General features: G+C 35.0%; 1 protein-coding gene across 1 annotated transcript in view; it reads left to right on the top strand.

Annotated features, from left to right (window-relative positions):
* LOC144470086 (uncharacterized) overlaps positions 1 to 14,286 on the top strand; it is a 29,615-nt gene extending 15,329 nt beyond the window's left edge. The window contains exons 2-3 of the mRNA XM_078180899.1: positions 13,308 to 13,570; positions 13,896 to 14,286. Coding sequence (XP_078037025.1) covers positions 13,308 to 13,570; positions 13,896 to 13,949 — 317 coding nt within the window. The 3' untranslated portion in view covers positions 13,950 to 14,286. The remainder of the gene's footprint in view (positions 1 to 13,307; positions 13,571 to 13,895) is intronic.
* The last annotated feature ends 904 nt before the right edge of the window (positions 14,287 to 15,190 follow it).

Genomic DNA, 15,190 nt, shown 5'->3' with positions numbered 1-15,190 from the left:
TAACCAAAATTAACATTTTCGCCTAGGTCATTAAATATTATTTTTAATAGATAGAGAAAATGATTAATAGATAACAGTGACTTGTTATAATCATATTATTTATTATAAAAAGTTAGAGAAAGGAAAAAACTTTTAATAATTGCTACGTTTAGGAAATAATAGTATTGCAAATAATAACTTTTACTTCTTTACACTGTTGAATGATTTTCTCCTATTACACGTCGAAAGTCATCGAGAATGCCAGCGTACCGTCGATAAGAATACTGTAGTGGCATTCTCCTCATTTTCCGTAAAAAAAGGATAATTAAGCAAACCCTTTTAATCCGTTAAGAAATACGATGCTAATCAGCGTTCACTTTGAAGTCGGATGGAAGAAAATACTGCCTTTTAGAAAAAAAGAAAAGCTACGTCCCTTTTCAGACAGGGCATTAGATGTCTTTTCCAGAATTACAAACAACTTGTTACCGTCTTGACCAGCTCGTTAACAATCGTTGTTATTACCGATCCTCTGAAGGACTAACGCTGGACCTGATGCTTACGGTCCGGTGCACTTAGATCTGGAATTGCTTTCGCTGCAACATGAGAAAATGTCTGCGTCTCTGCTAGAGCTAATTCGCGCTGAATCAATGGTGGCGAGGCACTAATTTTCTCAATTAATATTGTTGTTGTTCATATCGATAATGGTATCATTTAATTAAAGTTTCACGATATATTCGCGTTATGCGTTAATATATTAGAACCAACCAAACGCCTTAAAAACTGTTAGAGGTTATGTCACTAATTTTCGAAATTTATTTCGTTATTATTCACATCAATAATAATATTTTTTTAATCAATATTTTACGATATATTTGCGCAATGCTTTGCTATAACAGAAACAGTCAAAAGTCAACGCTTAATATAATTTTTGGCTTTTAACCTCTTAGACACGACGCGCCCTTATAGTGGCTTTTATGGATGTTTTACTCAATTGTATTATTAAATATAATAATAGTTATTTTATTTTGCATATAGCCACTACTATACATAACTATACCAAAGAAAATTGTATATTAAGAAAAATGGTAACTTGGTTCGGCAAAATTTCATTCGCGAAAATTCAGCCGTGACTAAGAGGTTAAGTGCAGCGCGAGTGCATCAAGCAAAATAAAATATCGTTCTGCGATTCAGTCTTCCGCTATAGTAAACAGGAAACAGAGACACACAAGTGTAATAAGTTTCTAACTATACTCTCTTCCACCGTCGGTTTCCAAGTGTTTTCGTAGCGGTGAAACTGTCGGTCCGCTATCCGGCGCACAGCAATCTTATCCACGAAAAGGTCCGGTAATCTCGGAATCGGATAAAAATCGTTCTCGCGAAATAGAGCGGAACGAGACCGCCGCGGCGAACCGTGGAGAAAAACGAAGTGCCCTCTCTCATTACGCAACACATGAAAATATGTAATCGTTAGACAAGATCCACCGTTGCCCGGCAACTACTTTATATATCGCCGCGAGTTCGTTATATGGTCGTTATTTGGTAACGCGGCCGTTATTGTATTGATTGCAGAGTGAGTGTTGTCCGATCGTCTGATTAATGAACATCGTTTTTTGAACGTTTCCCGGGTGTTGCGTAACGCGCGGACACGTGACAGGCCGCCCCGTGATTTTCAGTTGGTTTAGTCGCTTTTTATCGGGCGCTATAGTAATTCTCGTGACGGCGATGACGGACAACGGTGTTGTTATTGTCGGTCCATTAATTTTTTAGACGTCCCAGCATTGACGGGAATTATGTTCTCGTGAAGCTAATAGTTTTAGTTTATTCGACTTTATTGCTAAATTATTAGAATTAGTAAATTATAGTAGATTTCGTATGAAACGGGGTTTAATATAATGTGAATTATAACCTCAAATTGGAATTTAGGGGACTCAGATTTTTAAGATACGATTTATAAAGGTTCGAAGATCCAAATTATGTATAAAATAATTGACATAGTAAATTATGGGGTCTCTTATGAAGCAGAATTAATTATACTGGGAACTGTAATCTAAAATTTAATTTATTTAATTCTCAATCAATTTTGGTAAAATTTACGTCGCTATATTATAATATACATAAATATAAATATAATATAAATTTATCAATCGAACTTTTCAAAACAGAAGAATATATGTTGAGCTTGAGAAAATGAAGCTCAACTAACAATTGCATTTAACAAAAGACATTTTCATTTAACAATTCTGAATTACATTTCTTAATTTCCGACTGCTACTTTTTACCTACATTTATTATTGTTTACCTGCAAAATGGAATGAATAATTTATTTATCATTTACCTACGATATTAAACGCACACTCGAATAAAAGGATTGTTATTGTAAATTTGTAACATTCTGCGTATATTCACTGTTTGAACAATGCGTTACAAAGCGGTGTATCTTTCTGACTTGTGTAACATTCCGTTTACCTTTCTGCTCCACGTTAACAACTAATTAAGAAGTAGCGTTTAAGTAATTTTCCTTTAATGAGGAGAAGTCGGAGAAGCTCGAACTACTTGCGAATGTTCCTGTTTCAACGTCAAACACCCCGAACTCCACATTTTAAACCATGAAATACAAATACCCGCGCTGAAGTTTTATTAACGCGTACCGAATTTCCCCATTATTACACACGCGCCCAATTTTTTCAAAATACAATTGACAATTGTCCTAATATGTGATTAGTATAAAACGCGAAGTGGAAAACGTTTCGAATAATTAGTACGTAATTAGTAAGTGCACGCAAAATATTGCAGTTATCTATACCTTTTTGCTACCATAATGAAGTAATTAACCCCTTACCGTGATTTAACTAATCAAACACATGGCGAAGACTTCTCATATAATTGTGTTAATTTTATTATATATTATGTTAATTGAATTATATTATAATTTTATTAAGTGTGAATATTATTCCATTCCTTTAAATCGAAATCAACCACCACTCTCTTGTCAGCAATATTTAAACACTAAAATAAATATGAAGTCTCTTTTTCTTATAACAAACTATAGCAATCGAAGAAATGCTGATCACTATGATCTTAAAAAGAAATTGGTGCAACTAGGGATTAAAAAAGCATTATTTTATTTAAATATCACGAAAAACTTCGAAACGTGGAATTTAATTAATTAATCAACCTTCTCACACTCGATGTTAGAAATTAACCCTCTTACAAGCATCGTTAATAAACAATGTATATAATAATCAGTAAATAACTATTAAGTGTAATAAGCGATTTGACATAACCTAAAATCAAATCTAAAAACGCTGGAAACCAGAAATTCATAGCTTCCGTGAATTTCCCATGAAACTCTCTGCAGAATAAAAAGCAGCGAAACTTTTTTCTCGAGATTGCAATAGCGAATAGAGAAACCCGAAAGTTTTTAATGTATGTAAATACCGTTTACACTATGCCGTGGTTACTTTTTACCATCAAGACAGAATTTTCATACATCAGCGAAGTTTTATCGATATTTCAGTAAACGTAACTTAATTAATAATCGTTATACTTCAACGAAGCTAAGCGACTTATCCCATACGCTTTCAATTAAACGTTTTCTACGCAAGGAGACGCCACGTTACCCTAATCCCGAGATATTGTAATAATCCTCGCCTCGCGTGTCGCATAATCGCCGTGCACTTTTAGAGCGTCGCGTAGACGCGAAATTCCAATTCGTTCGAATTTGTTGGGGCGTCATGGTGTCGTCAGTAATAGCGACAAATCGTGACGTCACATGCGTGGACTGTAATAAATGGAGGACCGGAATTAAACTAAACTCAAAAATAACCGGCTAGGTACGTCCATGTTATAAAGAATATTAGCGTTGGACGCTAATAGAATTAGAACACGATTTTTCGGATCGCGTTCACTTCGAATCGCCGAATTGATACAATCGGACGGGGGGGGAGGTGGGCGCGTCGAACAAAAGTTGTTTGTTAACGTTATTACGAGATAATGCAATTACGCAGCGTTATCAGGGCGTGTAAGCGACTTTGCTAAAGCAATTACGCGTAATTTCGGATCCCGCGTTCGCGGATTAGGTATATCGTTGCGTGTACATAATTAAACATGTTTGTTTTAAAAAGCATGCCCACGTGATATACCCGCCCAACGTTTAATATTTGTTATGTGTTCAACGATTCACCGCGGTCGAATGAACATCGCGTTCTGCTTTTATTACTGTTCGTAACTTTGATTATGATCCGAGTACTGCGTGCTGCAGTATTTACTTGAAAATGCATTATACGTGCTGATGATTGGACGAATTGGTTTTATAGGTGGACTGGAAACAATTCAAGTAACGATAGAATAAATACAAATGTTAGCTGAAAGTTACATTTCTGTTTACACGTTCTGCGATATATATATATTTCGATTTAAATAATAAAGGGAATTTTCAAAGACAATACACATTATTTCAATGCGTTTCTCCACTTTTTATGGAGTTAATCAATTTGTCCAATGAACGGTTCAATTATCGCCCGATTAACAAATAAAGGTGAAAAGGTAGAAATAGTTAATAATACGTTAAAGTGTTTAAAGTTCAAAGTTTTCCAAGCAACGATGTGTAATTTCTTTTATTTCTTCTATTCGTGCAAAATGCAGTTAAATATCGCTTGTCATTCGATTAAGGTGTAGAGAAATAAATTTTTAACTTGAGAGACGTGGTTAGAAATCATGACATATGTAAACAATACAAGACAGTATTGACTTATATTAATAATACTATTTAATATATTAATAACACTATTTAATATATTAATAACACTATTTAATGCATTAAAAACTTTAATATACTATTCGATACACGAAGAACGCTATCATTAAACAATAAAATCATTTCTCTAAAAACCTGTTCTTCCCTTTCAGTCCCATCCATGCGCGACACGTATAGAAACTGTTAATAAACTAAATGCAACAGTATGTTCTGTTACAATCGTGGATATTCACGAGGCTACGTAAGCTGAAACATTCGCAAGTAGAAACACCGAGCAATGGTCAGACACTACAGTGAATGTACTGCATAGAGCTCTATAATCGAGTTGCACAATTAGTAAATGAAACTTCAGGGTAACTTCTTCAATTAACACAGTTAAGCACTTTAAATTTTTATGTAACAACGTATGATATATTCATTTGGTGTTTTATAATAAATATTGAACTCGTTGTAATACTATCTATATCAAATATTATTCGATGCAAAAAGCTTATAATAATAATATATAATATTAACATCGATACTAATAATTATATATACTACAGATAATAATAATAATAATACATGATATTAATATACAATATAAATATAAGCAGTCAACTTGGACAACTAATAAATCGAGGTTTAGTTAACCCTTTTTCTCAAGGCATGCAATCAAGTCCCTTAAATTATATAGAAAACTTTATTCTTTCACTTTTTGCTATTTCTTTAACAATTTTGATTGTGTCTTGTATACGATAGAGATACGAAGAAATACTGGATCCATTTGGTCGCTTAATCTTTATCAATTAATCGGAACGCATTGGACGTGGTACAACAGTGGATAAAATGTTGATCGTTATGGGCGGCGCTATAAATTCAAACGGGACTCGTAGTTTTGCAGCGAAGACGGACGACTTTTATTAAATCACTCGATCCGAGGAGTAACGTAATTTCTATTTACAAGCGGGTCAGAGGCGAGTTGCCCCGTTCCTTCGAGTTGGCTTTTGCTTTCAAATATCGGCGACGCGCGCCGTCCGCCTCGATCCATTTTACAACTTCGTGAATCCGTCGCACTATCCCGGTGAAAATTTAGTCCATGTATAGGATATTCTAGGGCATGGTTTTAGGGCGTATAGGGCAGGTTTTTCAGACGATCGTTACAGTTTGATCGTTCGAAGAAAATGAAGGGTACCCCCGATGACGATCTTACGATCGAAGGATCATTAAATGAACGTGCAATAGCTCGTCAGCTATGCCTCGAAGAAAAAATTGTCCAAAGACGAAAGTTCCTTCGAATGACCTCGGGTACCCCGTATTGTTAAACAATTTTAAATTTTCATATTGTCACACAATTTTAAGATACCCTGTACGTTGTACGTTCACGAAACAATGTAAAACAATAAAATGTGCGCCAATAAAATGTGCGCCAATAAAATGTGCGCCAATAAATAACGCTGGCTCTTTATTAAAAATAAATCATTCCGCGAAGTTAAAAAAGCAATTACATCCCACTGCTTTTGACCCGTGGCAAGTGGCGTCACACACGAACGCGCGGCGTCAATTCTGAAAAGAAGGTGACACGAACGCGAGGTTACATTAGAGAAGTATTCCGGCACAAACGACGCTTTATCGCGCACGATAAAGGGCCCACGCGAGGAACGCGTCGCGCTTTAATTGGTAACAAATTATCGCTTCCCCGGGCATCGAACAAAGTTGCAATATCATTTGTTAATCCAGATATGCGTGCCACCAGGTTGATTCCAACGAAGTTATTAACTACCTTGTTCCTATTAATAGAAGTCGCCGTACGTTTCATAATTGTCGTACTCTTTGTTGATTAAAGTGATCAACGCCGGAGCCCCGTACGCGCCACGATTTCATTTGCAATCGAAATAAATCCGGTGACGTAAATACGTCGGGAAGGGATGCTACGACGGATGCTTGACGAATCATTACAAGCAGATTTATTTTTCCGCGAGGCAAGTTCGAGCGCCGGGAGGGATCGAACCGGACGGAATGAGACAATTACTGTCACGAGTAACTCGTTCTATTTGCTCCGCAAACATTTGGCTCGAAAGCCACGTATTCCCTTTCATATTTTCTTCAAAGGAAAATAAAAATCGGCGATGCCGAATAAAGACAGAAGACTTTTTCTGCGCTGCCACGCGGTTGCGGTGTTTTCCAACGGTGCTCGTAGTTTTATCTTAATACGAGGCGAACGTGTTCCCGCGGGAAAACGAATTTTCTTCGGTGGTTTTTGGGAACGGGACAGGGTCAAGTTCGGTGTACACTTACCGGCAAAAGTTAAGGAACTGCGGTATCGTTAATGCTCGATTAACCCTTCGTCTTGTTAACCCTTTCAGTGCCGACCGATCGCGTGCACCTGAACAAAATACGTCGCGCTTGATTGGTATAGTTTAACAAATTGTCGACAAAGAATCGTGATAATTTTATAAATTCTGATAATTAGAAAATTCGAGAAGAGAGACTGTTATTTCATAAAAATATATAAAGAAACGACGTATGAGCAAAGGCAAGTTGTTCGACGCTGAAAGGGTTAAACTAAACGTACATATTATAGCGAAGCATATATTGTTAATATTGCAATATTGTTTCATAAAATGCGTACAATGAAATTTGAAAAAGTTAACAGAAAAAGTGAAAGATATTATTTTCATCATTATTTTTCAAAAATAATTTTAGCTATTGGGCTTAGGGTTAATATAGGTCAATACTTGTTCACTTAGAATTCGATATTATTCCATATTCCGATAAAAAAAAACATAGCATTCCATTTAAGAAAATAAAATTGACATATCACATGAAAACATATTAAAAAGATAAATGAACTACATATTATGCCTCTTTAAACCACGAAGTATTAAAAAATTTATTGTTCAATGCTTATTTTGAAATTCAATCGGATGAAATTCTTCGCATTCAATCAGTCGAAGTTCGAACCTTGTTTGCAAGCCACTCGATAGAATTCTTAATCAATAATGGACCTGGAAAACCCATAAGATAAATAATACCCTCTTTGAGAAAGATAAAATCGGTCCAAAGTTCGCCATCAGATTTTACCCTCTTATAAAATGGTCGTACGTACAAATGCACTTCTGCCTCCACGCAGCAATTAGGTTTGCCGCAACCGCGTTTCTCGAGACATCGTAAAATATTTGTGGCCGAGGTAATTCCTTTTCTATCCACCTCCGCTCGGACCTTAAACAGTTCAGGTATCTGACGAATGAACGGAGAGGGAGGCAATAAAACATCGTTCCCGGGGAGAAACAGAGACTCTTGTAATACGGCCATCATTTTTCTTGCAAATTACCCACGCCATAACAAGCGACGGATTGTTTAAGCACAAGAAGCTTTAGTGCCGCGACCAGTTCGAAGACTTTCCCGCGAAATTAGAATCTTTTCTCCGACGTGACTGTGTTTAACATTGATCTCGTTGCTTGAAATATGTTTTACAGTGTGTTTCGTTTATTGGTTATGACTCGTTAAGAAAATGGAATAAAGCGATTATTTATGAACTCGAGTAAACTGCTTTTGCAACAATTCTGTTTGGTTATAAGAAACGAAGTCCATTATTTTACGATTTATTTTGCAATTTACTTTGAATTTTACTTTATATTTTATATTTTACTTTATATTTTTATCTTTATATTTTAGATTCTACTTTAGATTTTTACTTCGTATTTCATCTTTCACTTTACATTTATATCATTTTGCATTATTATCCTGTACATTAGTCCATCATTAACATTTTCGGCCAATTTTACATCCATGTAGATGAAAACGTATTAACCTCAAATTTTTCAAAATTATATTCCAAGTAATTGCACTTCTCCAACATAATTACCAAATTTCGGCGTTCCCTACCAAAATGATCGTAAGACTAATTTTACCTACAAATCACCGTGCTTCCAGTTATGCATCTCATTTGTATTATCGCTATAGTTAAAAGCAAACAATGCCTCCACGTCACGTCTTCCCGTGCCATTAACAAAATCGTATTTCTTTCGCAACGAGCGAATATTTGTTTCGGTTCAACGCGCGTAGGATTTTACGTAGACGGGCACGCGCTCGCAAATCGCGAAACGATACGCGAAGTTTTCCGGGTGTGTTAATTAAAAAATTATATATAGCGCGTTAGAACATTAATTAGAATTTTAATATAGCACCGCCGGGAAGCCGTAGAAACTATATATTTTTTTTCTTCGCAACAAGCGAATATCAAGCGTAATTAGAGCAGAGATCCGAGGCTGCGAAAGCGATGGAAAATTTACGAGCAATTTTCGCGGGGTGGTGGTCGAACGTCAACGTGGTGTATTTTGTCAAAATCTGTAATTAACCGTAAGGGAGGCGAGCGCGAAATAACAATCGAAATTGAGGGAACAATGTAACGAGATACGTGAGTAAGCGTGCAAGGAGATGAGAATCGATAAATTAATGGAGCAGCTTTGCAAGAAACCGAAGGAAAGAAGAAAAAACAGAAAGAAAAGAGAAGTGTTCGTTACTATCTTACAGGTAAAATAGAAGGTTGCCGCAGGTGCCCGCGTAAAATCACGAAAAATCAACGGAACGATCGAGCGAACTGATAAGGTTCAATAAATAATGGTGAAACTTAATGATCGAATGCGATTATTTATGTAAAATTTACTGTATTAATTGCAAGAAACGGAAGCTAATTCTTAGTACAGGATATAACATTGGCATATATTATATTAAAATATTGAAATCTAGTCTTTTGATTTATTCGGTAACAATTTATAACGTATTTCCTCTTTTTTAGTAATTAATATTAAATATATCGCGACAGTATACATTTTGAATATTATTTAACATAACCAAATGTAGAAATAATTTGCTAATATTATTAGTATTAACATAATATAATAATATTCAATATATACTATTTAATATATCATCTTAATATTTTGCTAACCTTAATGTATTATTTAATATACCGATAACTTTAATATACTATTTAATATACCATTTAACATACAGAGAACTGTATCATTAAACTTTAAACTTAAAGAAACTTTGAAAAACGCATAATCTTGACATAACCTTCAAATATTTTTGCAGCTAGAGTACGCTACATTATATGCCATTTAATTGTATATTTTCGCAAACAAACGAGAATTGAATAAAAAATTTTGTTGAATAATGATTCAAATCGTTCATCGAAGTTTCCATGGTAAAAATCGAAAGATATGAACAACGTTCAAGTAGGAATATGAAAATAAGAAAAACAGATATTACAAATTGACATGGAAAAAAAAACAATTAGTGGAACCAATTCAAAAATGTTATTTATATTGCAGAAACGTGAACGCGCAGATGGAAAAAATATTAAAACTGCAGGTTATCGTCGACAAAGGGATTCAAAAAAGAATTCAGGAAAATTGGATTATAGGCGTTGTCGGGTACTCTAAATTGCAACAATCGAGCCGTTAGAAAAACAGATCAAAATCTGGTGCCAACGCTTCCGAGAACGGATCAGAAGTGTCTCCGCGACGAAAAATTTAATTTCAGTTAGAATTGACCTAGTATTGGTTCTCTATGATGCAGTTAGACGGCGGCGAGGATCTGAAAGGTTAAAGGGTGGTGCATAGAGCAAGTCGGATAACCGGCACAGATCAGCCATGTTTCTTTTGGAATATATTAGAAAGACAAAAGTGTTTGCACAATGGATTGTAAAAGGACACTCGTACTTTTTCATTTATTAACCCTTTGCACACGAATGACGACACGGACGCGACGATCGCAATTGCTACGCCATTTTCAGAAATTTTTTCGCGTTATTAAATTTGTCCATATTCAATAAATTTGCCAATTAAAATGTATCAAATAAAAACAGTCACACCAAATGCAAATAGTGTAGATTGAAACAAATGTTTTGGAATGAAAATAGTCTCGAGTGATCTCGATATTTTTTAAATTGATAAATTAAGCTATATCATTTACAACTTAATTAAACAATTTCTAACAAATATATTTAACTGACAGTTTATGATCTCAAGCTTTGGCAATTATTTGCATTTAAACACGAAGATGTGAAAAGACACAAGATAGTGTTAAAAATCGTCTCAACTAATTGCAATTATCGTAAACAATATTTTTAATAATTCTCTTACAAACCGACTATGGCGTCCCGACGAAAAATTAGATCTCCTCGCCTAAATTCTAAAGAGCCGTTACATTTTAAAAGGCGTTCGAATACATTCCCGCCGCGAACGCTCGGTTGCATCGGAACAATGAAATTATGCGTGCCGTCGCAGCCAATTTCCATTCGTAACAACAAAACGGTTTATACCGAGAACGTGGTCGAGACCGCGGCCAGGAAATCGACTCTCTGCCTTGGTCGCCCGCGTAGCGCATTTCCCCGGTCATCATAAACACAAGGGGGGGGGGGGGGGAGGCCAGCGCGGGGGCCGGTTTGTCGAAAACTACTCGCGAGAGGTCCGTAAACATTTCTGTTTCCCGCGACCCCCCCTGGCGGAAAGGACAGGGAAACAAAAATTGATTCCCGGCGACACCCGGATCGCCGAAAGCTTGTCAACGCGGGGGAAAATTACATCCGCCGCGTTGACGCGCGGGAGCTGTTTGCATAGGACTTGAAACGGCTTTGTCGACGGTCATCGGTTCGCGTCTTTTCAGCGTCGCGCATAGGGCATCGCCGCGTTGTTGTCCTTACGAAACGTCCCGTTTCCATCCGGCTTCGCTTGCGCCGCCATTGTAAACGATTAGCATCGCGACGATGTGGAGAATATTTTTGATTGATCAGATTTTTGGTTCGTACGTTCGTCTGTGTCGCTTTCCTCGGTTTCGAAATTAATGATAACCTTGAAATTGGTGCACGCGTTGTATCACAGTGCATACACTTTTCAAGTTAATTTTATTTAATTGTTATTTAGTTTAGAATAGTCTAGAACGTACTTTCGCTTGTTCGAATGTTTCTCGTTCGTAACGCGTTAACGATGAGAAAATTATTACAAAGGAAACAGTTGCTTGAAATGATCTCGGGTATCCTCCTCCTTGTATAATAAAAACGAAACAACAACCTTGCACGAAACTCAGATAATTTCTTACCTCAGTCGATCAAATCCTTTATATAATATTCGATATAATAGTATATATATATATATATTCAATGATATAAATTATTCAAACCAGATCGCTTATTATGGAAATAATAAGAAATAAAAATAATAAATTCTCCGGGTGAAAGAATCAAATAGTATTAAAAAGTTGAATCACATACTGTCTCACTCTTTATGCTTTCTTACAAAAATTCTAACAATCAATGGTAATTTTCCGAGTATAAAAAGATTACTAAAAATTATCAACTTCGTTTGTTTCTTCATTTTGGTAAGGTTAGTGTTCCGCCACAGGATCAAAATTTGCTACAGTTTCGCGTGATGAACGCGAATGATTTTTATACGTTGCATGTAGACGACATCCTTTGTGTACGAGAAAATTTGCTTCGCAAGGAAGGTTCCTTTACAATCGGGGCTCTTCGGCGAGCTTTTCAAGCTTTTGAAACGCACGAACGGACTCGTTTGAGCGGAAGAAGCTCGTAACGAACGATCGATTAACCCCTTGCACTGTGATTCCATTCGCGCTGCGTCGATTAGCATTTATTTGTCATATTAATATTTTTAATAATAGGACCGGACAATTTTTGTTTCCTCTATTGTCTTTATGTACTCTTGTTTCTAGACTTTGATAAGAGAAGAATTCATCTTATAATTTATTTATTACTATAAATAGAAAATACTGAATAACTGTACTCGCGTCGGCGTAACTTTCTTAAAGTTAGTATTGTTTCAATGAAATTATGTCCTTTTTACGTAAACGAATAAAAACTACATGGAGGGTGAATTCTTTCACTTAAATACTTTGGTCTTTGAAGGTCGCTAAAGGTCATAAAAATGTCACGTTTTATTATATTGTTAGCACGACTAAGATTATAATATATAGCATTCAGTTGCGAATCTATTAAAAAATTGCAACGTTAATATTTATTAACTAATGTTGACGTATTATATAAATATTAAAATATTTGTTTGTAATCCTTTTACCGTCGATTTATTTCCTGTATCGATTCAAGATACATTTGTTCAAAATTGCAAACAAAACACACCGACGGAGAAAGAAATAACACAGCTGTTTTATTTATCGACAATGCCATTTTAACAGTGTGCAAATAGTAGTTTTGCTTCTCCCTGTATTTGCTTCGCTTGAAAGCTGCACAATATTTTTATATATTTAATATTGTACAGAGAAAAATTCCATACTAATATTATTCAACCACAAATTGCTAAAAGTCTCCATTTTCGTGCACAGATGTTTAATGTACTAAAAATCAGAATCTTGCTCTTATGGGGCGCGTAAATAATTAAAAATCTATAAAATCAGCTCACAAATAATTAAAAATAGTAAAATAAGCTCACAAATAATTAAAAATATGTAAAATGGTCGACAATACCAAAATAATAGCACGTTTATAATATGCGACCCAAATATTAAAAGGCCGCGATTAGGTATAATTGTTGCATTTAATTATTTGTTTCAGGTGGTTGTTCCGCATTTGGTCACTCCTGTTTCGGTGGGCACGGCAAGAGGTTCGACCCCCATATACGGGACAACGGATTTCCGGAGAACGAGGCGACAGATAGCGATAGGAATCAAGAATTAAATACCATGCGTTTAAATAACGATTTCGCTTTACCTATGCAGAAGTTTGGGGAACAAGATAAATTGCTTCTTCCTCAGACACGTCGTTCGGATTCCGTGAAGGTCAATCCGGATACGTTATCGTTTATCGTCGGTAAATGGGTACGCACACCTTATTATACACCTTATTATAGTTAAGTAAGTTCATACAAGTTCAGACTGTTGAATTCGATGGAGAAACTGTTTTACTTACACGCCCCAGAAAAACTCCATACTTGTACATTACACGTGAAAAGCTACATTTACAAAGATCTAACTTTTACGAAGTAAAAATTGTACAACTTTTGCAACATCGAATTAAACGAATCGCAAAAATAAATGACAAAAGAAACTGAACTTCGGAATAAATCAGATTACACTTAAAATGACTAAAAAAAAATATTAAGTGATTAAATGAATAATCAACGTTTGGATTTCTCAATTGCAGTTGACATCGCATCGTCGGCTTCATCAATCGGACCTGGATCTCAATAACAAATAAATAAATAGGGATTACGTTGTATTTTAGATTTATCGCTAGATAATAAAACCTATGAAATTAATAAAGGCAGGAATTTTGATCGACAGATTTTGGTTACTATATCGTAACGTTCTCGAATCGTTTTTTCTAATTTATAGACGAAATGAATTGTTATGTAATTGTTGGTAATGTACGCGCATTGTTTGCAGTTACATGAGACAGATGTTATTATATTTTGCTATTGTGGGGCATATACATATATATATATATTCCGCTTCTTTTAATAATGAAGTACAATTATATATATATACATACATATATATCATTTACATTATATGCAAGAATAGAGTAAACTAAATAAAATGTTATTCCTTATCAAAGTTGTGTACTTTGATTTCTACCGTGTCAGATACTATTATTCTACCGTTTCGTATGCAATAAGAATAAAGAAACTTTATTTAGCAAAAAAATATAGCACATCCTTCATTTATCATCGCCGAATTCTCGTCCACTAATAACAAAACGATTCTTTATCCTAAATTGTTTAGATGCAAGAATTTGTTCCCCAATACAAGATAAACGAAATAATTCTCCTATTTGCAAAATAGAAACTGCGATTTGTTGTTCAACCCTGAATTGTCGAAGTCAAGGTGTTGAATTCATTTTTTATTTTATTTTACAGAGTTCATTTAAAAAAGATAAGGTGACCCTAATTTTTAGTAGAAAATCGACAATTTTTGAAATTTCTTATTTTTCAATACGTAACTTTTATTCGAAACATCTTTTTACCAGGCTCTCGAAAATATTTGAAAAATCGTGACGCCAGTTATGCGCCACATCTTATATATACGGAACAAACGATTTATGTAATTTTTTTTTATAAAACATGATTTAACTTTTGTACAAATAATTTCCTATGTAAAACATGAATTTAGCGCCATTGTATGTCGTGGCGCAATGGCCAAACTGCTAGCAAATTTATTCCCATATGATAATTCCACGGGCGACGTATAGGGGTAGACTTGACTTTAGAGCTCTCTTACCATTTCGTGTCGCGTTCTCCATTACCGATCGTTCACGAACCAATAGAAAGAAGCGAATATACTGTATATTTCATACAAAATACAATACAGGAATAATTTCCTGTATTTCCATATATATATAATTTGTATTTCCATAAGGAAATACGATATAAAGTGTAATTATTTGTATAGATAGTTGAGTAATTATTTCTACTAATTATATAATTAGTGATGGTATAT

Source organism: Augochlora pura, chromosome 5 (assembly GCF_028453695.1).
Source record: "Augochlora pura isolate Apur16 chromosome 5, APUR_v2.2.1, whole genome shotgun sequence".
Classification (NCBI taxonomy): domain Eukaryota; kingdom Metazoa; phylum Arthropoda; class Insecta; order Hymenoptera; family Halictidae; genus Augochlora; species Augochlora pura.
Note: the sequence above shows the minus strand (reverse complement) of the source record. Positions and strands in the feature narration are given on the sequence as shown.